At 53.6% G+C, this 26,082-nt stretch overlaps 1 protein-coding gene across 4 annotated transcripts; it reads right to left on the bottom strand.

Moving 5' to 3' along the window:
* Positions 1 to 5,896: 5,896 nt before the first annotated feature.
* On the bottom strand, positions 5,897 to 19,746 carry SPP2 (secreted phosphoprotein 2). Of its 4 annotated transcripts, none has more exons than XM_037161436.2 (8): positions 19,502 to 19,738; positions 19,292 to 19,416; positions 17,361 to 17,483; positions 16,229 to 16,336; positions 14,231 to 14,285; positions 13,438 to 13,488; positions 11,176 to 11,270; positions 5,897 to 6,037 (listed from the first exon to the last, which is right to left on the bottom strand). In XM_037161436.2, the coding sequence occupies exons 1-7, from the start codon at positions 19,566 to 19,568 to the stop codon at positions 11,185 to 11,187; spliced, it is 615 nt and encodes a 204-aa protein (XP_037017331.2). In that variant the 5' UTR covers positions 19,569 to 19,738; the 3' UTR covers positions 5,897 to 6,037; positions 11,176 to 11,184. The 4 variants fall into 4 exon arrangements, with proteins under 4 accessions (XP_037017331.2, XP_037017330.2, XP_037017332.2 ...); XM_037161435.2 differs by having other exon boundaries at positions 5,905 to 6,040; positions 19,502 to 19,736; XM_037161437.2 differs by lacking the exon at positions 5,897 to 6,037 and adding an exon at positions 11,012 to 11,030.
* Between the last annotated feature and the right edge of the window lie 6,336 nt (positions 19,747 to 26,082).

Below are 26,082 nucleotides of genomic sequence, written 5' to 3'. Positions count from 1 at the left end.
TTCTGTTACCAAGGTTAAGTGACACCAACATCCTCAAAGTAAAAATAATCAGATGTTAGCAAACTACAAGCTGAGCCCGGGTCCTCGGCCTCCAGACAAACACAGTTTTTGGTGTTGTGGTCCATGCTGACTTCTTCTGGACAAAGATGCCCACAGGCTTCCCGGGGCAATGTCACTTCCAGATGCTGTGACATGTATGTGGTTATGGGCTGGAGACGGAGGAGGGGCCCACCCAAGGCACCTTTGTTCGTGGCTTGTGCTATATAGTTCAGGGCTTGCTTTAAGAGTGGAGACCAACAATAGAAAAAGCACAAAGCAACACATTTTTAATACACCAGTGGCACCAAATTGAGGGACGTGAGCTCATTGTGACTGAAATACATCAGATGAGTGACCCAGACAGGCTAAGTACCGGGTGGGGCCTATTTTTCAGAAGGTCGTTTTTAATGCTCACGGGGACAGCGTCTGTAAGAATTGCTGAAGAAATGACTCACAGGGTTATTACGTGTCTCGTACCAACCAGCATGAAATAACATTTACAGAAATTACAGGCCTGGAGCAGCAGGTTTCCCGCGGGGGAGGCCCAGGCGGAGCCGAGAGGGTGGGCTTTGACCCAGCAGTGCCACCGCTGGGAGACCTTCGCGGGGGGTGACCAGATGCCCCCAGTGCAAGTCCAAGTGCAGTTCACTCCTCAGCGTTCAGTCAGTTCGATTTCCCAGTATTAAACGTTTTACAACAGAGTGTTCATTGTACCGCACACTAGTGTCCTATCATTAAAAATAATTACCGCAATGTCTAATAACATGGGAAATGTGTGTAATATACTTAGTATGTTATTTTCTAGAGCTGTCAAAACAAATTACTACAACTGGGTGGCTTCAAACCACAAAAATCTTATTTCCTCACACGTGGGAGGGTGAGAAGTCTGAAATCCAGGTGTCCGCCGAGGTGTGGGCAGGCCGCTCCCACCCGAGGCTCCGGGGGAGGCCCCCCCTTTGCCTCCTGCAGCTGCAGAAGCCTCCAGGTACCCGGCGGCCTGGGACCGCGGGAGTCCCGCCCCATCTTCTGTGGTTCTCCGCGTCTTCCTCTCCTAGTATAAGGACGCCCGTCAATGGGTTTAGGACCGGCTCTAAATTCAAGAAGACCCCATGTCGAGAGCCTTAAACGAATTACATCAGCAAAGACCCCTTTCCCAAACGTGCTCACCCTCATGGGTTCTGGGAGGACATGTGTTTAGGGGGGGCGAAGGCGCCATGCGCCCCCTACAGGCGGTCGGAAATGTGTCTGTGTAGACTTTGCACACCCCTACCTCCCTCAACAAGGAAAAACCGTGTTTGTGCACACACCACACGTAACAGGGTGTTAGGGCGGAACTGGGGAACAAAATGGAGTGTGAAAGACTCTGCCACTACCCCGGACCCCACGCAGAGCTTCTAAGGGAACGATGGAGGGCCCGTAGCCCACCCCAGGGTCTCTGCGCAAGGCCCCATAGCAAAGGGCTCTGAGAAGGGAGGGCCCCACGCTGGGCGCCTTGAAGCCCCAGGCATTTACTCTCTCCCAGGTCTGCAGCTGTCAGCGGGCTGGCTCCTCCGGAGGCTCCGATGGGGACTCTGGTCCGGCCTCACTCCCAGCTGCGGTCTCTTCCTGGGATCCTTGGCTTCCCCGGCTTGTAGACGCATCACTCCAGTCTCTACATCAACACATGTACTTACTCCCTCTGTCTTCGTGTCTCTGTTTTCTTGTAAGGACACTCGTCACTGGGTTAGGGCCACACTGATTCAGTATGACCATGCTCCCTAATTCCATCTGCGAAGAACTTATGTGTCCAAATAAGATACATTCTGAGATTCTGGGGAGACATGAATTTGGGGGACAGTATTCAACCCAGGGCCGCTGGCTCAGGGTCCTCTTTGGTCTGTCTCGTGTGGCTGTGTGGAGCGGGGGACCCAGAGAGGGCAGGTGGGGGTGATGCAGGGTGCCCTGGGGCTAGGCGAGGAGTCTCAGGGACTCTGCCGCATGCCACTGTGTCCACTTAGGGCCCAGGCCAAAGAAACGACAGCAGGGAGAGCAGAGGACACTTCTGCAGAAGCGGGAAGAATCAGCCTTCCTGAGTGTCAGGATGTAGGAGGATCTTCTTCTCACCTCAGAGGAAAAAGACTCCGATGTCTTATCTGCTCACCTCACTGGCTCTGGGAGGTGGTTCTGAAGGACTTTCAGGAACACCAGTTTTCTGCTGACTGGTAGCCAAGGGAGTGTCTGTTTGGATACAAAAAGCACGAATGACAGCGTCGTGGGCAAAGGAACTCTGGGCGGGAGCTCCGGCTTTTCATCCTGCTCCGTGAGCTGGGAAGTCTAGGGAAGAAGAAGGTAGTGGGGAGCGGCGTGTTTAACAGGGTGTTGCGGGGTAAGATGCTTCCCCACTGGCCCCATGGCAGGTTCAGAGAACCACGCTGATGGAGTCACTTTCGTGCACGTGTGTCGGAGCATGTGGGACACGGGGGGGCTCACTGTGGTTTTGTAAGAGGCACCATGATGACATCAGATGGCCACAGAGACCCATCGAGCTGACAGTTTGGCCACCATCCTTTCGGAGAGAACTCCAGACTCATTGATCACCTTTCTAAAGATTTGATTATTATGATTTCTTTTTAGGGACCGGAGGGCAGGACTCGCAGAGCTGAGATACGAGCTCTAGTCCCACAAAACATTGCTCCTCACGCAACTGGCTGGACAAGATGGAAAACCCTTGGGCTGCTGAAGACTGAGCGGATCAGAGCCCTGGAAGGAGAAGACGGGTGTTGCGGAAAGAAAAGGGAGCAAGAAGGAAAGAGGCAACCTGGCAACTCAGAGCCGATCCGTCTGACTCCACTTTAAAAAGGCGGCAGCGTGGCGACACCGTGGGACTTTCTGTGGGTTGCTTCTTACCTCGCTGCCGCCGAGCCATCAACGCTCCAGAGTTACAAAACAAACCAGAACCCATGCGGCGGAACGTGTAGAAAATCGATCTCATCATCAAAATTAAATCTCCTGCTGAGATCCAGAAAAGGAAGTAACGCAGACAGAACACCCGGGCAGCTGCCCCGGACGTGCCCAGGCCACGGGTGGGCGTTGGGACTGAGGCGGCCCCAAAGCTGAGCCCTCACCCCGGTACTGGGCTGAGGGGGGGCACGGCCTGTTGGCCACAAGCCACGCCGAGACATTCCAGGAATGGCAAATGAGGAAGAACATTACATATTTGAACTCGGGGCAATTTTTAATCCAAGCCGTGAAGGGACAAGGAGGGTAAATGTGGGCCATCTGCAGACGTGCGTGTTGGTTCCGGGACGCCAAGCCCAGTCACCCGCCGTCATTACACTTTCGAGGCTGCCGAAGATTCCCACGTAAAAAGTCACTCTGGCAGGGTGACTCTGGTCACATCTGCCTCTGGAGAGGGGCCCGAACTGCTCTGCTGCAAATTTCAAAGGGGCACGGTGACGTTTTCGCGGGGCGGTTTATCGATGTTTGTCTTGCACGGGATTTCCGTAGAGGCAGACAGGTGCACAGTCATAAGAAAACCACGAGGTTTCTTTTCAACAGGAAACTACCCCCCCGAATTCTGGCCTGAGGGAATTGGACCACGTTCGCTCTTAAAACTGACACCCCAGAGCACACAGAGCCTGTGGTCCCAGACCCTCAATCTGCATCTTTCGCGAGGGCTCCCTGGCTGCCCGTCACCTGTGAGCCCACGACCCCACTAGGAGTCTTCCCGTGACGTGCGATGTGCCAACGCCCAGGGGAAGTCAGTTCTGGGAGGGCACGGGCCGAGCTAGGGCATGGCGGCCGTGCGTGGTGTGGGAACAGCTCACATGGTCCCAACGTGCTCACTCACACGGCCCGTCAGACAGGTCCTTGGGCAGACCCACACGTCCAAGGTTGCTAAACAAGGGCTCACACTTCAGGCCTAGAGTTTGTTTATCCCTCATCTTTCCCTCCAAAAGAAGTGGATGAAACGTGCCAGCAAAAATGTTTGAGAAAGACAGGCGAATGCAGAGATCGGCAAATTCCAGAAATGTGTCCGTTGCTTTCCATGCGGTGGCCATCCTATCCTGACCACTAAGGAAACCACGCTGCCCTCCACAGGTGTTCCTTCACCTGTGCGGGGGCCAGTGGGCAGGTGGGCGGGTTCCACAACATGCAGAAGAGAGGCGGATGAAGACAGTGCAGAAAGCAGGTCGCTCCCGCTCGTGCGGGTGGGTACCAGTATCCGAAATGGAGCAGCGATGCCTGATTAAATACCCGGCAGCAAATTTAAAGACTAGAGAACCCCTGACCCCATCGGGGGGCTCCAGAAATGCAAAGGCGGTTCGACATTGGCAACATGCTAGCATAATTCACCAGATTTTTTTTATCCAAGAAGAAAGACAAATTCCAATTTTGAAATTCAAACAAGACAAATTTCACATGGTGTTTGATCAAGTTCAAGATACACTTACATTCTAAACTCTTAACAGTGAAAGCGGAGATACGACCTTAACACGATTAAACAAATCAATACCCACAAACCAGGAACGAGTGGTGTGCTACATGGAGACACACAAACGTGCCCTTTGGACGCCAAGTCAGGCACAGACAAGCGTGTTTCTCCCCTCTCTGCTCTCCAGCCCCGGTGGATACACTCAAAGAACACAGGGGAAGGAGGGACGTGGCCTTCCGAAGATGAAGAGGAGGCGAAATTAATATTATTTGCAGAAGTTATATTGTATACATAGAGTACCCTAGAGTATCACCTGAAAACCTGTTAAAAACTATACGAGACTTCAGTAGGAAGACAGGCCAAAAACCTAATGCATCCGATTCAGTTTTATATCCCGAGATATGATGACAGAAGATTTCATTTATAGCAGCAACAGAAAGAATACCACCAATAAGTGAACTATAAAAGAAGTACACACGCACACTCTTCAACTCTATGACGGGACAGGGAAGGAGCCTTCAGTGAACGGAAATGTGTACCTTATTCTGATGAAGCAAAGCTCAAAAGTCTAAGGATGTCTGTGTTTCCCAACCTAGTCTACACATTTGGCGAAGTTAATTTGATTGAAAACATCAACACAACTTTTGTTCCTAAGTCAACAGGCTGACCTCAAAGTCAAAATACAAAAAAAGTACCTCGGAAGGCCCAGGGAGGCTCTGGAAAAAATAGAGAAGACGGGGTGGTGGGGTGCACACCAGGCTTGTCGAGCATCTGGAAGCTGTGGTGAGCGGAGCAGTTGGCTCCGGAGAGGAATGAACCACCTCGTCTACATCGGGGTGCAGACACCGGGCAGCGCCCCAGTGTGCCGCCTGCCCACAGTGCAGTGTCCCGGGCCTCCTGCCGTCTTCGTGGAGGGCCACAGGGAACGACCTGGGTTTCAGCCTCCCTGGCGACGGGCCGCATTCCAGCTTGGGGGTTCTCGAATCTTCGGGTCCTCTCACTGCCTGGCCAGCCCTGCAGCGGGCTGGCCACAGAAAACCTGGCTGCACACTGGGGCGGGTTTCTAAGCAAGTGACTTGGGGACAGAGGCCTTGAGTACGTTTCTGGCGACACCTAGAAAGCCGGCTCTGCCGTGGATTCCGCGGACAAAGAGGCCTGCAGGAGAAGGTGCTACGCTGGCCTTTCGGTGGCGGAGGAGGTTGCCTCTCGTCCCTGAATCGCCAGATGGTTTCTCTTTAAAAGTTAAAATTAGTCACCAAAGGGAAGACACTCTTTGGCGCTGAGCCACCTGGTTCTGCTCGTCTTTGTAAGAACTAGGGATTCACGACCATGGTATGTCGATCTCGAACCCGTGTCCGACACGGCCACTTGGTGAGTCTCCACTCCTAAAACGCTTAGCTGATGTTCATCCCCTTGTGGGGTTAGCTTATCTAAGAATTTGACAGTGACTCCGATTTTGCTGCTTCAAAACCAGACAGTGAAAGAGAAAAAAAGTAAGACCTTTATTAAGGACAATAGCCCATCAGAAGGAAACGACACACGTCCTCAGGTGTCCTCACCGGCATGTTTCCTTCCAAAGCGTTTCTGCTGTTAAAGGAAGGACGAGAGGATTAGGCTCTGCTGCGTGCGCGTCACATGCGTGCAGGGGCGGTGCGGGGCCAGAAGTCCTGGGCGCTGTTCAACAGGGACCCCAGAGGGCACATGAGACCAGCGCAGCGAGGCGGGGCAGCCAGCTGCCTGAGCGAAGAAGAGGGTGGAAGTCGCCTTCGGGGAGGAGAGGAGGTGCCCAGTACAGGACGGGCCCCAGGTGGGAAGTTCAAGTCTCATAAAGGGGAAGTCCAGAGGGGCCTGAGGAAAGTCTCCCACCTGGTGCTGGGACCCTGGCAGCCTGAGGCAGAGCTGGTGGTGGGAGGGAGGGGACAGCCAAGCCAGGAAAGGGGTGGGCTGGCTCCAGCTGCGCCATCCGAGGGGATGCGGCTGGAGACAGGCAGCAAGGGTCATTTGTTCATTCACTCATTCATCCGTCCATCCAGCAGACATGTGCTTTGAGTATCGACTGGGGGTCACAACGACCAATAAGATTCAGCCTGATCTGCAGTATGAAGGAAGGAGGGAGGGATTGCCTACCAGTGGGGGAGACAGAAGCAGAGCACGGCGCAGCGAATGCAGTTCCAGAGATGCCGGTGGGCAGGGAACCCCGAGGAAAGAGGTGTCTGGAGAAGACGTGTCAGCCAGACCCCAGGGAGAAGCTGGGGGCGGGGGAGCTGCAGTCCAGCAGCAGGGGCTTGGGCACGGAGGCCAGACCCAGACTGGGGACTGGAGGGAGAGTCTGCCGCGTGACTTCTCCACGTGGAACAGAGACGGAGAGAAGCAGGGGACCCAAAGAGGAGCCACAGCCCTGGGGGGAGGGCCCGATTCCTCAGGCCCCTCATCACAAGGGAGGGTGGGCTCCTCCCTCCAGGGGAGCACTGGTATTACCATAACGCTGGTGACCATGCAGAGGTGACTTTGAGAGGAACAAGATGATACCACACCAGCCTAGAAGGCCAGAACACGGAGAGGAGGGGACAGAGCTGGGAAACATCAGAGAGGAAGGACAAACTTGGTGACTGGCTGGATGGGGGTGCACGGGGGGTAGAGGATGGATTCCTTTTGGGTCTGAGTAACCGGGAAGGTGAGCTGGCCCAGGAGGAAGGGAAGACCAACAGGAAAGGCTTCCATTCTGAGCGTGGGCTGTGGTCCCACAGGCGACGGCCGGGTTGGCATGGTGCTGTTAAACCTGGTGTTCAGCCCGAGGCACATCGTGGAAGTAGGAGTCGGAATAACTCACGGACCGGTGGGCAACCCAGGGTGTGCCCGGGCTCACCTGGGGGAGAGGACACGGAGTGCAGAGCCCTGGGGGCCATCACTATTTCAGGAGCAGGAGGAAGAGGAGAGACCCTCAAAGAAGAGAGAGAACTCTCGGCTGAGAGGAGAACCAGGGAGGCACAGGCTCAGAGACCAGAGGGTTTCGGGAAGGAAGGGAGTTTTCATCAGCATCAAATGTGGCTGATGTTCGGTGGAAACAGGGATGGACGGGGCCCGGGAAGCAGAGAGGGGTGGCTACAGAGTAGGAGGTGGGGGCAGCGTCCCGAGAGGAGCGGGAGGGTGGTGCTGGAGGCAGTGAGAGCTGATGGCTTGTCTTCACACCCTGGTGAGAGGGAAGAGAAGCTGGGGATAAATGAGGGAGGGGACCCATTCTGCAGCCGATTTTCGCTATTCCCAGAAATTTGCCGCTCACCGATATTCACTGGCAGCCCCCGAGTCACAACTCCTAGAGCTTTCCCACGCATTCCAGGACACTCTCCAAGTGACGAAAACCAGGCTTTCAACCTGCAGCCTCGAAACAAGGCTGCTCTGCCTCGGGGTCCGGCTCTTGTGCCGCGAACGAGGGTCATTTTGGTGCCACGTGTTTCCCACTTTTGTCCTCGCTGTGGGTGCTTTCGCTGTTTGCAGCGGCCCCCCGGGCGGGCCGAGTGCTGCCAGGTGATCCTGGGCCCCAGGAGGCTCCCGGGGGCCTCTCGGGGGCACACCGTGTTCGATGAGCCCCGTTCAGGCCTGAGCTGGAGCACAGCCGGTGGTGAGTTCCACGTGAACACATCAACAGTGCGCGTGAAAGAAGGCATCTTTAAACAGAAATACGCGTACAGAGAGCCTGGAGGACCGCGGGAGTCTGCCCTGGTGTTCTGGGGACCCCCGGTGTTCTTGGCTATAAAGACCAAGAAAACATGAGACCCTCACATCAAGTCCTTTCCACGGGAGAGTGGGGACCTCTTTTAGAGCAGCCAACATGGGGAAGAGGGTCAGAGCTCTGTTGAAATCACACCTTTCGCTAGCCACTCCGACATGCGGGTTTTCTAGCTCCCTAGCAGGAGCCTAGAGCAGCGTTAGCTACACTGCAGAAACCCTGACGCAGCTCCTATTTTGGTCCAGACACTGAGCCCGGCTCTGGGGCGTCTGTGCCGTACGAGCCAAAGTCTCTGCCTTCAGTAAGGTCCCCACGGGGAAGGCGACCTTCATGGAGTAAAAGGAGCCATCTGGCTTTGATTCATCCATTCCTTCCCCCCAGCGTGATCGAACCCTTACTCTAGACGCCGTTTCTCAGCATTACAAAACAAAGGACACTGTTACGAGTGATTTAAGATAGAAATCCTCCTCGATCATCTTTTTCTTATTGTTAAACTAAAATAATTAATAAGGGGAACAAGCTAAGACATCCCCAAGGAGATCATGGTCCAGTAGGGACAGAAACAAGTAAATAATAACCATGATAAATGGTTGAAGGACCTGAGTCCTAGAGGTTAAGGCAGCGGGTCACCGCACCAGCTGGGAAAGGGCAGACTGGGCTGGAGCCAGGCCGCTGGTTCCAGACCTGGAGAGTCAGCCTCCCACTGGGTGCTCTGGGCCAGCCCTCCCAACCTCACTTATGATTCTAGGGAACTTTGGGCATAGGGTGGACACCTGCCCTGCAGAAGGTCACGGGAGGGCAGAGACACAACCAGGACTCCAGTCAAAGTCAATGCCCCGGGCCAGGGTGGTTGCCTTTGGCTGTTCTTTTGTGCTGTCTTTAAAGAGATGTTTTTGAAGGGATCGGTTTCTTTAAAGAAATCAGGTCATGAATTTATGCAGAAATGCATATGTATGCCTGCCCAATATAAGCATATTATTAATAATAAAACACAGCCAAGTCGTTCGGAATTCTTTCACACAGGAGGATGTGTTGTAAAGCCCAAAGAAGCGACTTCAGTTTATGAAAAAGGAATACGATGAGGCTGTTACTTCATAATGAGTAGTTTCTTGCTCTCAGTCCAAAGCGGGTTTTTATTTTTAGGGCGCACATAGATGAAAAACGAAACCTACCATTGGCATCTTTCGTTCAATACCACCTCACTGGCAGATTTTTCTTCTGTTTTAGTAAAAAGTCAGTTGACTTCTTTCAAATTCCAGTGATTAAAAATTAATTATACTATACTTAGCTGGATCTTCTTCACTTTTTAAGAATAAAAGAATCTCAAGAACTCAAAATAAAGCACCCCATCATTCACTCAGGAACACACTTCCCGGATGCCTGCTGTGTGCCAGGCTCTGCCGAGGGCCTGGGAGACAGTTGTCCAGTCCCCTGAGCCCTGTGCCTTGGATTCCAGGGAGGGGGGAGAGACCGGGCAGAGAGGAGCCCAGCAGTGCCCTGGGACAAGGACTTTTGTGAGGCCCACAGAGAAATGTATCTCTGACTTGGGCAGGGCCCCTGAGCTGGACCCCGAGTGGGAAGGAGGAATCAGCCAGGTGGGTGTTCCAGGTAGAGGGCACAGCAGGAGAAATTGCAAGTATCTGAGATTTGTAGGAGCTTAGGGGCTGGGTGGACTTGGGAAGGATGAGGCTAGAGAAGTGGGCGGGGCCAGGCCACCAAGGCCTAAGTGGGCCAAGCTAGGGACTTCGGACTTTACCCTGAAGGCATACAGTGCTATGTAAACTATCAGCTTGTGAAGGCCTGAGCTTTGTTATTAACTTGCCTGTGTGTATGTAAAAGCAAACGCACACAGAATCGACCCCTGTGACTGCACCCAAGAGTCCTGGTAAATGCACCCTTCACGATGCCCCTTTACTACATGGCTTCACAAATGCATGGCTGCCTTTGCTCCAATCCCCAGTACTGGGAACTCATAAACCCATGAGACTCAATGCTTGGGGTGGGTTTGGAGAACCAGGGCTCAAACTCTAGCTCCCCACCTTTTCTCTCAGCTCAGGGTCTGACTTTTGCACACCTCTGCTGAATCCCTTAAGTGAATGAAGCAAGCATTAGGGGTTTAAGTGGAGAAGGACCAGAGTCTCCTCTGGGTTTCCAGATACCCCTGAGGACAGCGTGCAAGCTGGACATCATGGGACCAGGGCCTGGGCCAAGGCCAGAGAGACAGTGTGGACAAAATCAACAGTGTGCCATGTTGGGAGAAGACAGAGAGTAAAGAGGAGTTGCAGATGCTCTAAAATTTTGCACTTGTGAAAATGAGGTGGCTGGTGATGTCTTTCATTGAGAATGGGAGCTGGAGAGGAAGCTGGTTGAGTTTCATTCACTCGCGGGGTATCCATGGCAACAGCATCTAGTGGGCCTGGATCCCAGATGGAGCGGGCAGGAGATGCGGGCTCGGAAATAATTGCATAATGAAGATCAAGTCGGGCGAGTGGAAGAGATGACAAAAGAAGAAAGGAACTGGGTTACAGAGATAATACAGATGGTGGCCAGGATTTAAATTATCCATGGAGGAAAGGAAGGCAGATCACAGTCCACGATTTGAAGGATTAAAATCCAGTTTGTGAAAAGCAGAAAAGTGAATGGGGGGCGAAGCGGTTGAGCAGGAGCCGTCGACAAAACTGTGTCAAGAAGCCTAATGGAGACGGCAGGAGGGACCCTGGGCCCAGGGAAGGGGCTGTTCTCTCGTTTATTTGTTGTGTTTTTGCTCTTAAAGTGAAAAAACTTGATCATTTCGGTGGGAAAGAGATGGATGGCACAGGAGTGAGGAGCCGATGGAGGAGTATTCAGTACCTGGGAGGGGAAGAGGCGGCAGGAAGGCGGGGACCAGAGGTGAACGGACGTACAGACGTTTTAAGGGGCGGGAGCTGCCCTGTGAAGGCACTCAGCGAGAGAGCCCCCACTTCTAAAGACACGGGTTTGACCCGTGTTTTCTTACCTCAACGCTCTACTCAAAGCCCGTATCGACTCTCGCTCTGTGCCACAGGCCCGGGGACCTTCTATTTCCAGGAGGAAAGACCCTCCTCATGGCCTCTGAAAACAGAAGAGGAACGATAGGCTCTGTCACTCACATCGAGACCTAAGACAACCTGGGCCAGGTGACAATGAACTGAGCAGCAGGTTCCTGACTAGCATAACCAGAGCCCATCCTGCCAGGAGAAAACGACGGCTTCGCCTTCCGGATCAAGCTCTCCCACGCTCTGTCCTGCGTGGTGTCACAGCCGAACTCCGAACGTGCTTCTGTCGCTCCACCGAGTGTGATCTGCCTCTGTCACAGCTGCAAGCCCTCAAGGGCACATACTGTCACATAGCTCGTTCAGAGTCCTCCATGGCTCTGCCCCGTGTTTGCCACACAGGTTTGGTGCATTGAACTAAATCGTCACATTCAAGGCCATCTCTGATTGTTCATCTATGTCAGCGATGCTCCCAAAGCCCAGAATGGCTGTAGAATTCAGCTCTGGAATTACTTTCTGAGATGTACAAAAAGTACTGGTCACAATACTTTCTGTCCATGTGTATATTTGTCCCAAATGGCCTTTCCCCAATGTAGTAGCCGACCTCCAAGCTGGCCTCCTGGGTGCTCGCGGGCTTGGGCAGTTCCCTCCCCCAACTGAACCAGGGCTGGTCTGCATGATGAACAAACAAATACACAGAAGGGATAGCGTGTCGCTTCCGGGACTAGGTTATAAAAGACTGTGCCTCTGTCCCGGGTGCTCTGTCGCCTGCTCATCTCTCTGGTTTCCTTGGGGAGGCCAGCTGCCCTGTTTTGGAGACGCTCAGACAGTCATGTGGAAAGGCCCCCTCAGTGGGAAACCAAAGCCCTCGTCCTCCAGCCCATGAAGATCTGGGCCTGCCAGCAAGCACGTGGGCAACTTGGAAGTGAACCCTTCGGCCCCAGGCAAGCAAGCCTTCAGGAACCGTGACAGCCCCGTCAACTCTTTGTCTGTGACCTTGTTAGACACGCTGAGCCAGGCACACCCCACTGAGCTGCGTCTGGGCTTCTGACCCCCGAAAACTGCGATAATAACCTACTGTTGCTTTAAACAGCTAAGTTTTAGAGCAACTCGTCACACAGCAATCGGTTAGTAATCTGGTTGATCAGATTTATTTCTAAAGGTCTTTTGGCTCCTTCTAAAGTCAAACCTAATGGCAAGTGTTTCCTTACTGCTACAGGGATTCAAAAGAATGGGCCAGAGATGCTGAAGGCCCTTCCAAAAGAAGTGCTCAAAAAACGTCTCAGCAGCAGTCCCACTGGGGGAGAACTGCACGGTCTTTCAACGTGACCATCTGGAGAAGGTCCAAAACTGAGCTTTGCAATTTTTAAAAAATCAAGCCGCAGATTGTAAGCCATAGCACTTCCAATAAATTGGAGCATGCCTAGTGAGGACCAGACGTCGAAGTCAGCGCGACAGCCGTATCTGTTTGATTCACTGCAGTGGAGCACTGTGTACACAGAGGGAATTTCACAACTCTTTTGGAAAGCAGCATGGAGAACAACAGAGGCTCTGGGTCCGGCAGACCTGCACCGAAGTCCTGTCTCTGCCACTCACTAACTGGGTCGAAGCTCCCCGTGGGCAGCGGAGCCTGGGGCCAGCTGCGGAAACTCGTTCGGCCTCCGTGTGCCCATCCACACAGTGGGAAGGAACACAGTGCTGCCTTTCGGGGCGGTTGTGACGGCTGCAGGAGAAATGGGTGTCGAGTGATCAGGACAGAGGATGGTGTGTGTGCAATTAACGCCAGGCGTGATTACTCATGTCTTCTATGTAAGCAGGTAATAACCTGGTTTACAGAGCTATCAAAAAGACTAAATCAGAGACTGACCTGTGAACAGGGGAAAATAAATACTGGTGATTATGTCTGCTTACCATGAAGTGCAGCTGAGCGTGGAGGGGCAAGAGAAGATCAAAAGAATGTGTGTTATTCAGAAAACACCCCAAAGTGGGGCAGGAGCAAAGGATGGTGCTTATTTCCCAAGGCAGATTTGGCGTGTTGATCCCTGGTGCGTTGAAGTGCATTTTAATGCCTCGGTTTCCCTTTTCAGCGATGGGCACAGCACATGTGAGCAGCACCGCACTGCCTTTCCACCTCCACTCCAAATAACTGGTAGCCCAGGGGCTCGCCTCCTATGAAATGACCTCAGCAGGGTCCGCCCTGACGAGAACCGGTCTGCAGACCGGAGGAGGAAAAGCGGGCTACTTACCGAGCGACCTTCCAAAAAACTGTTCCCTCGTGGGTCTGTCAGGAACGAGATCTGCAACACAACAGCAACCATGAGGCCTTGCTGCTTCCAGAATGTTCTGTGATTTCATCATTGATGCCCCAGACGGGCCTCTTAAACAGGAGGGAGTGGGAGATCAGCAAAGAGCTCGGCCACCAGCAGCACCAACCGACAAAGGCCTCGGAAACATAAGAATGTCCCCGGAGCACCGGAGCCCCAAGCCACCCCACTCCCATGAGAGGCCACACAGGAAGGAAGGAAAGGAGAGCCTGTCCCCCGGCCACTCTGCCATCCAAGATGGGTAAGGGTCAGTCAGTTCTGGTCACGTGGCAGGAGGCTGACCCGGTGCAGCCCCAGTTCGGCCCAGACCCTCCCGCCCCCAGCTACACGCTATCGAATACTGGGCCCTGCAGCTTAGTCCTATACCCAGGAGGGGTGAGCAAGCATGTTCAAGTTCAGAGACAGACCCATGTTCAGGGTGAAAACCCACATCTGCCTGCCTCCTGGACAGAGATGAGGGGGCCATCGAATGAAGCCGTGTAAGGAACAGCTCCATGTAAACACAAAGGGACACCAAAATGAACCGAGTGTCACTATTGCCTGGAGTGAAGAAAGAAACCAAAGAAAGGAAGTGTCTATTTTCTGTGATGACTGTGCTTATTCAAAAGTGATGTGTAGATATGTCTAGTTTTAACTGACCTGCTCACAGGAAGCTTTAATATGAGGTGGTTTCAAGGGAAAAAAAAAACATTAGAAAGAAAAGATCTGAACTTACCAAAGAGATCACTGCTTCTCCATCTGGAAGATTCCAGCACAAACCCAAAACCCAGCTTCATAAGTTCAGGCGTCGGTTCATATCAGCACAGGAAAAAGAGAAAAGAGCAAGACAGGGTGGAGGGGGAGAAGGGGAGGAAAAAAAAGGGACAACTGTAATAGCATCATCAACAAAGCACTTCAAAAAAGGCAAATCTTATCTGGAGACTCTGATCAATTAAATAAGATGGTACATTATGTTAAATAAGTTTATAAGGTATTAAGTATGGGCGTCTAAGAAAATATGTGGGAAACGCCAGTTACATGCAGTTCAAATTGACAAGGGCGCTTTCCCTTAGACGCAGAATTACTCCCGAACGTTGTGGACCAGAAGGAGGAAGCCCGTTGTACGGACTGGCCGACGGCCTGTGTTCGGTCTCCCCGTGAAGCCGCCACACGCGTTCAGCGAGCTGTGTGTTAGCAGCCCTCACGAGGCCGATGAAAGTCTGTTTAAAAACATGTCCACAGCTGCACTCGGAAGCTCATCACGTCATAATTCATGACACTTCAAAAGGGGAAATAACCCAAATGGTGACCGACCAATAAACAGAGAAATCAAATGTGATGTATTCACACAATGCAAAGTTACTCAGCGATATCAGGGAATTAAGTGCTGGCGTGTGCCACAGCAGGCATGGGGCTCCCCGACAGGATTCTACAGGAAAGAAGCGGTCGCAGAAGAACACATGTCACGCAATCCCACTCACAGGCCAGCTGCAGCCCAGGTGGACCTACAGACGCAGGAAGGGGATTGGTGGTTGTCGCCCGGGGAGGGGCGGGGGACAGCGAATGACAGCTGATGGGCAAGAAGTTTCTTTTTGGAACGATGAGTATGTTCTGAATTTAGAGACTGGTGAGGGCTGCACACTGTTATGAATATGCTAAACCTCTGAACTACACACATTTCAGTTTGCCGGACGACACCCAGCCAACGGAGCCACGCTGGTTGGGGCTGTCCCTCAGTTTTTGAAAATTCATTCAGTGAATGCTCACGGACTACTTACCCTAAATCAAACATTGCCCTTGGCTGACAAAAGTAAACATTTCTGACCTCATGAGACAGACAGTCTACTAAGGAAAGTAGTCAGTGAACAGACGAATAAATGTGTAATATATTTCAAGTCAGAAATTTATGTAACCCTGGCTGATGTTGGTTGGACTGTCGTCCCATAACCCAGAGGTTGTGGGTCTGGTCCCCAGTCTGGGCACCTATGAGGGCATCCATTGATGCTTCTCTCTCTCCCTTCCTCTCTAGAAGCCATGAAGAAGTATCCTCAGGTGAGGTTAAAGAAAGTATATACTATTAATTTCACAGCATTACTGCAAATCAGTGTCAGTGTGAATGAAGGAAGAAGCGTGTCCTGCCGCTCCCCGCGCATCCGCTCTGTGCCAGACGCCAGGCCAGATCCGTGCCCAGCAACTTCCTTGGTTCGGTCCACAGCCTGCTGGGTGGTCTTTATTCCTGGCATTTATTCCTTCACGTAAGAGGGAGGAGCTGCAGGGCATGAAGGCTACGTACCCCGATCTAACTGCAGAGCTGGAAGGATAGTTTGGACGTGGGTCCACCGAACACGCCCCTCTTTGTTTCACAAAAACTCTTTGTTTCACTAAACCCCGGACCAGTGAGCATCTTCCTGAAACCTAAAACTTTGCAGATTTGCTCGTTGTGACTTAAGCTCCCAGTTTCACAGATCTCGGGGAAATGGAGAAATAGAAACAGAGGTAGACAGATGGATAGATACATATAGACAGACAGACAGAACGAGAGAGAGTAGGCTGAAGGAAGTAAGGGATATTGAAAATGAGGTTGTAGGTAAAAGAGAGAGAATCCAGTTGAGCAGCAGGGCGGTGCGGGCCAGGTCTGGGTGATATTTCCACTGGGCTGCGACAGCGCTCCGCCACCCAGAGCCTCCCGGACCCAGAGAGGCGCCGCCCCGAGGCCGCCGAGCCCCGCCCATACCTCCTCGCTGCTGTCGGACTCGGAGCTGGAGGACCAGCGGCAGCGCACCCACACGTCCTGCACTTGCCCGGCGGACATCTGTACGGTGCTCCTGCAGGCGGCTGCTGGCTGGAAAAGGCAAGACAGTGAGCGGTGTCGGCAGCGGCTCCTAGGAGGGCTAGGGGCCAGGCCACGCTGCAGGGCCAGACAGTGAGGCAGACAGCACAGAAAATTCACAGAGGCCTTTCGTTTCTCAGAAACGAAAATTTCTCAAGATCTAAGGAGAAACAAACGAAACATCTCTCAGGCGTTTGGTACGTCCTGAGTCCCGGGAGGGAGACACCCCCTCGTGAGCACAGAGGGGCTTCCCCGTATCCTTTCCCACTCGGGCACCAGGAAGTGGCAGCGGGGACCCAAAGGCTCTGCTTTGGCCTCAGATCTCATTAGAAACAGGTGCTTGTGGCCCTGGGTGTGGGTCCTTCGTAAAACAGAGTCATAGCAAACACCACAGGGTTCCCGTTCGGAAGTCACACCATTCGGAGCGGCGCGGACGCGCACTGATACCGCGGCAAAGCCCCAGGAATGTGTACGTCTCAACATAAAGGCCTGGGAAAGGGAAGGTTGGGTTGACGGTGCAGCCCAGGGTTGAGGCCGAAGTGTGGGCCCGAGGTCTGGTCCCTGCGGATATGCAACTGAACGCCCCATGGTGCTGCCGTTCATTCCCAGAGGAGCCCCAGCTGGTTGGGGAGAAAGACGTTGTCACCGGACAGTCAACTGCAACTCCCGCCATTAGTATTTTGAAGTTATTTTAAGTGGAATTTGAAACATCTGTGGGATATTTCACCTTTTCATATTCACTTTACTGGGAACCATCGACATACCCATTTTAGAGAACAGGAAACTGAGGCAACAGGGGTTCAGTGACCTGCCCGGATCCTTCAGGACCACGGACTCCAGAGCTCATGTCCTCAACACTGGGCCGCGCCACCCCCACTGCGGCACAGCGCGTGCCTCCCCGTGTGGTCAGACAGCAGGCAGGGGCCCAGCTCCCCGTGGGCCACCAAAGCAGCTCCAGGTCAGGGGAGAAGACCAGGCGCTTCCTCATGTTAGTTTCGGGTGGTGGGTGGGGATGGGCCCTACCCAGCCCACTTACCACGTAGTAGCCCCTTTGGAAGTCACAGGTGGCGGGATCCTCGCCGGAGCCCCTCCGACAGGTCGTCTCTCGGATGCTGAATTCTATATCCATGCTCAAGCTGTTCTCAGCCAGCATGTTGACCTGCACGGAAACAGAGCGTCAGTGGGCCACCGGTGTTTCTGAAATTCACCTCGTTAGAAACGTGTCTCCCTGCACAGCGAGAACACGTTACAGAATCAACCCCCAATAAAAATAAAAAGCTATCAGTCATGTCAGAACACCACAGCCCCAAGCCCTCGTCCGGACACCAGAGGGAAACATGCTTCACCGAAGGCGTACGATGCTCTAGGGGACACAGGAACCAGAACCCCCTCCGTGCCCTACCTCCAAGGCCAGTGTCGCGCCTAATGACCGAGCTTTACAACCGGTCCTCGCTGTTCACAGGCTCCATACTTGCAGATTTGCCTACTCGCTAAAATCTACTTGTAACTCCAAATTTCAGTGCTCAGTGTCCTTTTACGGTCATCTGTGGAAACGTGAGGATTTCACAGAAGGGGAATATGAATGTTGCCTGACCGATGAATCTGAATACTTGGAAAAGGCCAGAGAGAGAGGCAAGAGCAGGCAGGCTTCCAGATGGGACTGCGGCACACAGGACACAGAGGGGCATCTCTCCATCACGTACCATTAAGGATCATGCACACGCACACAGAAGTGTTTTTATTTGCCAGGGTACGTGTGTCTGGGGTCAGGTCTAAACAGGGTGGCCCATGCACTGGATTGGGCCCAGGGCAGGGGGCCACACCCACCACAGCTCATCTCCCCGGGCCAGAGGTCCACGGTGCCCGTAACCTGCTCTCTCAGGACTCATCCTCATGTTCTTATTCATCTAAGTATTCGCTGTCCTCTGTAGTGAGCACAGCTAAATCACAAGCAGGCCTGGCAAGAAGACATTGATTTCCCCACACTGCCAGCAGGTTTCATGATGTGCCAAAGAGAGAAGCCAGTCCAATGGGGGTGAGGGGGAGGAGTGAGGTCCTTGATTCTGGCTCCGTGGCCTTCCAGAATGAATCACCCTTTGGCCTGGCAGCTGAGCACACACGTCTCTCATCACTTCCACACCACTCTGGCCACGACGGCCTGGTTCCAGGCCGACACCCAACTAAGCCATAGTCCATCGTCTTCATGACTTATGGCCCATTAGAAAGACAGCTGGGACAATTCAGTTGATTTCCTGGGACTCTGGAAATGGGACACCGAGCCACTTTCTGAAGAGGAAGGGTCAAGGTGAATGTGTTGTCCTTGGAGACACAGGAGCCCTGTGCTCCTCACAGCCAGAGAGGGAGCGAAGGTGGCCCCCAGCCAGGATGGGAGACACGGGCAGGCGGACAGAGCACGTCCACTCCTTCCCACGTGGCCTGTGATTTACAGAAGCCGTCCCACCTCCCAGCTTCACATAAACTAACTGCTTCTTTGCCTATCACAGACTTCATCACAGGGCGCCCGAGAAGATTCCTCTTCCCCTGTCTCCAGCGTGAACAGGAAACAGACCACTCACTACTGCATTGACAAAGGAAGGGGGGGACTATAGCTCGAAAGCCAGAGTTTATTTCCTGTAAATGTGAGAAGCAGAACTGCTGAACCCGAAGGAGCCTTGTTCTAATAAATGAGCAGTTCTTAATAAAGAGCCTCATGAGGCACCCGGGGACATGCGCTGTGTAGCAGGAAGGTCTGGAACGGGAAAGGGGCCAGAGTGGGGAAGTGCCCTGCAGAGGACGCAGGCTTCCGGAGAGCTCCGGGGCCTCCTGGTGCACTCGGAATGGCTGGAAGAGGTGATTAGCTATTACCATTTAAACTGGAAAAAATAAAAGCAAAGTGTACCCAACGCACCGACAAAAGAAGCCAGAACGCGGTAGAGAGAGGCGTGGGGAGCCAGCCTGTGCACTCACTCTTTTCACGGAGCTTCTGAACGCCCTGAACAGGTACGGGCTCAGGGACCGAGAGTTCACGTCTGCCACCGAGGCGCTCAGGGCCTGCCGCAGGGAGGGCAAGTCGTAGTCATACACCGGGAAACCTGGACGCGCAAGCACACGGGGCACCGTGAGACCCGGTGCCCAGGCCAGGACACGCCTTGGGTCCCACGGAGCTGAGCCCCTTACCTGCACAGGGCCCATTGTTCATCCCGAGGACAAACATGGCCAATATTTCCAGCACCATCTTCTGCATTCTGGCAGGACTGTCCTTTAGAGCCAGCGAGATTGTCTCTGAAAGTTTAGGGGTGACACGTCTCCCGGAGCAGCGCTCTGCTGATCAGAGGTGACCGGCTCGCTTGCCCTGACTGGGGCAGTCCGCGGCTTGCCCAGAAACCATCGATCCGGGTGAATATTTACCACCACCTTTTTCTGTGGAGAGGCGCCAGTGCGAGGCCACTTTTGAAGATGCGAATGGAATGTGGGACTTTAGCCCACGGCAAAGACACCGAGAGGCCCAGGGACGGCTGTGCCCTGTTTGCTTTTCTCTGCTTTAACTGCATGCTCATACACAGCTTATTTCCTTTTCCATTTTTTTTGGAGGGAAGGGTGCATCTTATTTTCAACAAAACTTCACTTTAAATTGTCTGTTTAGTTTCCTCTCATGTTCCTCAAAATCTTGCAGTTGACTATTTATGAAAAGTGTGTGGTTATTTCAAGATCTTTCTGGTAATTAAAACTACAAAGAAGACTATTTACCCTATAGGACTTCACTCTGCCAAGCAGGGACCACCTGCTCTGCACACGGGCGTGTTTGCACTTCCCCGGGCCAGTGAGGTGTTTGCATATTGACGGTTCTCACGAACCGTAAAAGCCCAAGGTCATGTGCGAACCATTGAAAAGAAGAGACACTTCCTAGTAAGTACAGAGTGTGTGACATGCAGGCCTCACGTTCGTATTCTGGGATTCACACGTAAGAAGCCGTGTTGCGCCGTGGCTCGGAAAAGCCTGGACTTTCCGGGCTCTGCACTTGTCAGGAGTGTAGCCTTGGTCATGGTTTGCAACCCCTCTAAGCCTCAACTTCCTCATCCATGAAATGGGCAGAAATGTGCAGATGTGAGATATATTTCAGTAGGTGTTTTCCAGAGAAACTGGCCAAACAGGATGTTTATATATATGTATATATTTGGCTTATAGATGTTATAGATATATGTTACAGTTGTTTACATATAAATATCTATTTTGAGATCATATATACACATAGAGAAAGAGAAAATCCAAAATCTGCAGGGAGGACCTGCATGATGGAAAGCCAGGGAAGAGTCGACTCTTAAGTGTTGGCCTTGGTTCTTAGGGGCGGGTGGGGCAAGACTTGTTCTTCAGTGTAAGCCTGTGGTGTTTTTCAGCTTTTAAAAATACGTCAAATATCATTATGGAAAGAAAAGATATTAAATTTGTATTCTCAAGGCTAGCAGAAAAGGTCTCCCAAATTTAGTGGTGAGCATCTGCTTATCTTTGGAATGCATGACATCACCCCATGTCGTCCTCTTACCAGAAAAAGGCCGGATACAGTGAGGCACCTTATGGGGTCTTTGCCATTCAACTCCGGGTGCTCAGACCTGGGGCCAGTCCTGGGTTGCTGTCCATCTTTACCACCAGCAAATGGACATCATTTAAGAGCAAGGAAAACTGAAGAACTCAATAACCCCAGTGGAAAGGTAATCGGCACTCACACTTCTAAAGCCCATCTTCAACCCTGTGCTAACCCCTTGGAGGCATAATCAGGAAATTAATTTTAAAACAACATACTTTCTTTTTAAAAGTGTAAACCAATAGACAGGTTTGTGGGCTCAGCTGCTGAGCCCAATTTGAGATTTCCTCACAATTCGAGAGGAAAATGGGGGTGTGTCTTACAATTTAAATGTAGCTTTACATTTACATTGGTGAAATACTATGTTATTTATGTCATTAAATATTTCACCACATTTTTTGCTTCAAAAATTATTTTCCTATTTTCCTCCTGTAAAACCTGGGTGCGTCTTATGATCTGAAAAACACAGTATATAAAATCTTCTGCGATCCTTCCAAATTCTTGGGATGGCTTTGCACGTCTGTGACGTTAGCTATCTAGACTAGTATCTAATGAGATACTAGATATTTTTCTACCTGGTAATACATGGCTATTTTCAGACAGCGTTTTCCAGCATGTGCTTCTTTGAAGAACACCAGGCGGTGAGGCTGCTCGGGGGTCCGCACAGCTGCCTTCCGCAGGCTTCCGGATGGGGCGGCCGAGGCCCAGGAACAGGGCCGTTACGCCCAGTCTACTGAGTCTCGCAGACGTAAGTAACGGTGACAGCCATGCACCTTCTCCCCAGAGGCCCCGAACTGCCCTTGTCTTCCTTCCGCAGGCTGCGATGGAGGCGTAGGTGGGGAGGACTCAGAGAGAGGGAGGGATAAGGAATTTGTAATGAAACGCCCAGACGAGGCCCTGCCTTCCAACGCCCAGTCCTGTCACGCACGTCAGGAACCGAGCGTGCCCCCTGCGTCTCTGTACGGCTCTGAGACACCTCTGGTCTCTGTCCCCTCCTCCCAGCCAGGGCAGAGGGCTCTGGGGACACCTGGGGAGAAGGCCATGGCCTCAGGGAGGCGAAAGCAAAGTGCATGAATGGTTTTCAAGGTCATTTGGGTGTCCGCCATGTGCCGAGGGCTGTGCTGAGCACTCAAATCACCGCAACCTCCCTATGGGGGACACTAACGGGACCCCCTTTTGGCAGACAGGCTGCCCAGACTGGAGAACTCACTGTGGAGGTGGGTCGCTGGACGCTCCCGTCGTTACACTGTGTCCCACCAGGGACACGTGCTGTGGCCCTGGGGGTGGTAAAGATCCCTCCACCAGAGGTTGGTAAGAAGAAGGCTCGGCGGGAACTGTCGGGACCCCCTCCTTCCTACGACTAAACCCCTTTCCCGGCCTTCTGCCAGGCCAGTCGGCTGCCCTACTAGACTCAGCTCAGGCCCCAGCGGCCAGCACGGCCAGCGCTGCCTACCCAGGCGTCTGCAGGACTCTCCGCCGAGTCCTCTGTTAACATGCCTCTCCGGCTGCCGTGGGGTCTGGGGGCCCCACATCTGTCTCGGAGTGTGGGTCCTTCGAAGGCAGCAGCGATGCCATTTATTTCAAGTAACTGGGTGACTGCCGAGTGGGGGAGGGAGCGAGTCCAGGCGCAGAAATGCCTGCTGCCTCTCGCACCGGGGCTGCAGCATCCGCAAGCTGTCCCCCAGCCTCGCCCCCAGGGCCCTCACGGCCTGAACCTGGAGGGCTCTCCTCTTTAAGGGTCCCCTGAGGGATTCAGAAGAAAATTTGTGTGACCCCTTGCAAGGGACTAGAACACAGGTTAAAGAGCAGGGAGGGGAAACATCCCAAAATGAGGAGGGAACAAAGAGAACAAACAAGGAGAGAAAAGAGAGAGACTGGGCGGCCTGTCACAGCGGGGTGGCCCCGGGGGTGGCCCGGGCTGCGGCCTGCGGCCGGGAAGCAGACACGGGTCTGCTCCTGGGGATGTTCATTGGTTTCATTTCTTCGTATCTTGATACCAAAATACAAGGAATACGCAGAATGAATAAAACATAATTACTGCTCCAATTAGCGTCAAGCACTATGAAGGTCTGTGATTTTGCCCAACACGGGTACGCCTGGCGTGGGTGCTGGGAGGGCCCGAGCTCCTGTGCCAGAGCTGAGGGACATGTATGACTCTCCCAGTGGCCAGGTGCCCGCTTCTGTCTCTGGGTCACCTGGGCCCCAGTTCCCGCAGGGCAGCCCGAGAGGAGCTGGGTTACACCTGCACCCGCAGGCAGCTCTGCTGCGAAAGAAGAACCCTGGTCTGGGGGACCCCCACCCTTTCTAATGGGCAGGAGGCATGGCTGCCCTTCTCTCCGGAGGAAGAGTATTAGGCCGGAAGTCAGCACGCCCGCCCTGTGTTTTGAAGGGAGACGTCTCTGCCTTCCAAGGCTGTGAGGGTTCAGGCAGGTGGGATGGAACGAGCCAAGGCCCGGGGCAGGAGGGGCAAGGTCACCCCTGAAAGGGGGATCACACAGTGCTCCCGAGACACTCCCCTTTCATGACTGTTGTCCGGGACTCAGGGTTAGTGGGTTAGAATTAGGGTTGGGTCGGGCAGGGAGAGGAAAATCCCTGCCACCATCAGGTCCTGCCATCCCTGCATCCCTGTCATAGCCACAGAAATACACTCAACGTGACCCAAATGGCCAGGAAGAGAAGGTCCCTCAGTGAGCTGGCCAGGGGTGAGCTCGGCCTTCCTTTCCTCGGAGGTGGCAGAATCCAAGCACTCGGAGGGGACAGCTAGGGCAGTGGCTTCATCCCACGGGTCCTCTCAGCGAGGAGGGGGCTGAGGGATCTGTCTCCCCCCACACGTGTTTGTAAAGAACTGGGAATTAATTCAGGCCCGTTGGACACGGTGGCAGGCAGCAGGCACTTGATGAAGGCGAATTTATCTTCCCTTCTCTGCGCGCAAAGGGCTGCACCCGAGCCCAGGTCAGAACAGGAAAGCCTCCTCTGGTTTTAACAGGGGGAGAAACCGGGTCACTCAATGACGGAAGGACCCGAAGAGGGAGCCTCATAAAGAAGTGGGGACCTACACCCCAGATTCTGGGGCTGGAACACAGAGACCTCGCCCCCAGCAGTGGAAGGAAATGTCCTCGGACCTGGAAACATCCCTCACGTGGAAGGAGCTTCCTCTGCTTCCTGACACCCCAAGGACAGTGGGGGAGGGGAGGTGGGTCAAAGCCAGGGATTTAGATGGGCCTGTGGCTGATGGGTAGAGATGGGTGGTCTGCGGGGAGCAGAGGATGCTGACGGGCAGGGCCTGGGCCTCCCTGGGGAGGGGACTGCCAGGGAAACCGTCGGGGGTGCTGGAGCCAAGCTTCCTGGCCCCCCGAGCCAGGAACTCCCTGGTGTCTTCAGTTCTGGGTCACTGTAGGCACGCAACGCAGAGCGAAGCAACCCCAAACCACCTGATCCGCCCGTCAGCCGGACTTGAAAAGAAACTCAGTTCTAGAATAATCCCAGAAGGCCGCCCATTCCGGCCGCCCATTCCGGCAGAGGGAGCCCCAGGGGCATTTCCAGCCGGCAGGGGCGTTCCCTGTATCAGACGGTCTGCCCAGAGGACACGAGAGGTGAGATTGGAGGGGAAGCTCTCTCCACCCACCCAGAAGGGCAGTTTCCCTTGTAGTCTTCACTCATCTCTGAAAAAAACTGATGAGACATCAGAGCCATTGGCCAGGGCTAGAGTGAAAGAAGGGAGACAGCGAGGGGAGGGATCCCCCAGGAAGCCTGCGGGCAGAGCGAGGGTAGAGGACAAAGGGACAGACGCCTCCCTCGTAATGGCCCGGGGGCTGGGGTGGCCACATCCCAGGGAGTCCTCCACACGTATATAAAAACAATAAGGCACAATGGGTGCATGCAACTCCCCCTCACCCACAAAATCACTGCTAACACTCTTCATTGGGCAGCTTTTTTGCTTATTTTTTAAAATAAAAAACCCTCTACAGTGTGGAGAATATACTTGGGCATTGACGGTGGGAGGAAGATGGTGGTGGTGATGTGCCTCAGTGCCCCCCCACACACACACACATACACGCATGCACACACACACACACACAAGTGTACGGCTCTCTGGTTCCTGGGTGCCTACCTGCCCCTCCCCCGGAGCCTGGTGGGAGCCCCTCCCCGGGAGTCCTGCACGAAGGTCCTTCCCCTCCCCGGGAGTCCTGCCACAGCCCCGTCACAGCCCACAGGGACCCGGGCCTGCCAACGCCTTGCACTCGCCTCTCCCTGCAGACGGCGAAGTCCAAGTGTGTGAAAGAGCGGAATGATGAAAAAGGCCGGGGCCGCGTCCTGCAAGAGTCCCTCCTGCAGTGGAGGACAGAGCCCCATCCCAGGACCATGCTGTCCCCTAGACGGGCTGCAAGGGCTGCGGTCAAGGTTGTAAGTCGGGCTCCAGACGCCGGTGGGCAAGGGCTGGTGAGCCCGCAGGAGGGCCTGTATTCTCAGCAATAGCTCAGCATCCTAGAGGGGTGGGGGAGACAGGGGTGGCTCTGTGCAGTGAAGCTGGAGCCCCTCGGGCTACGGATGGAGGTCTAACCGGAGGGCAGGGGAGGTGGCCTGTGGGCAAACCTGGCCTCGCTGCCCAGAACCAGAACCACCGGGGCCTTGTCGGCTTGCACGCAGCCAGAATGTTCCGGTCCTCTGCTGGAGAAACCGGCTCACGAAACCGAGAACCAAGTCTTCTCTTTTGTTCCCTCTCAGAAGAATGACAAGAACAACACGTGACACTCCCTCCGTTGTTTAATTTGATGACACACTCATTGAAACCATGTCACAGGATTCCCCAACGTCGCGGATGCCGTCGGCGCCACCCACACACGCGGCACCTGGGCCTGGATGGACTCCAGTACCTGCACTGCCTTCATGGCTGACACCTGAAATGGCTTTTTATGCAAAAATCACAGGGTAGCCACGCAGAGACACCCCCCAACAGGCTGAGTGAACACCCCGAACACGCCTCTGCCCAGAACAAATGAATTCTGAGCGTTGCTTTTAGTGTCGACAGAGAAAATCCTTAGCTGCTGATACTGATTTGCACGGAGACCGTGTCTCAAAAGAACAGAACAGCAGTTGGTGGGAGTACGGAGAGAGAGAGAGAGACAAACAATTTAAGGGCATCAGCCGATGGCTATGCTAGCGCCTGTCTTCTGGGAGA

Source organism: Artibeus jamaicensis, unplaced genomic scaffold, assembly GCF_021234435.1.
Source record: "Artibeus jamaicensis isolate MK-2021 breed Jamaican fruit bat unplaced genomic scaffold, CSHL_Jam_final contig_944, whole genome shotgun sequence".
Classification (NCBI taxonomy): domain Eukaryota; kingdom Metazoa; phylum Chordata; class Mammalia; order Chiroptera; family Phyllostomidae; genus Artibeus; species Artibeus jamaicensis.
The sequence above is the reverse complement of the archived record's forward strand: the minus strand, read 5'-3'. Positions and strand labels throughout refer to the sequence as shown.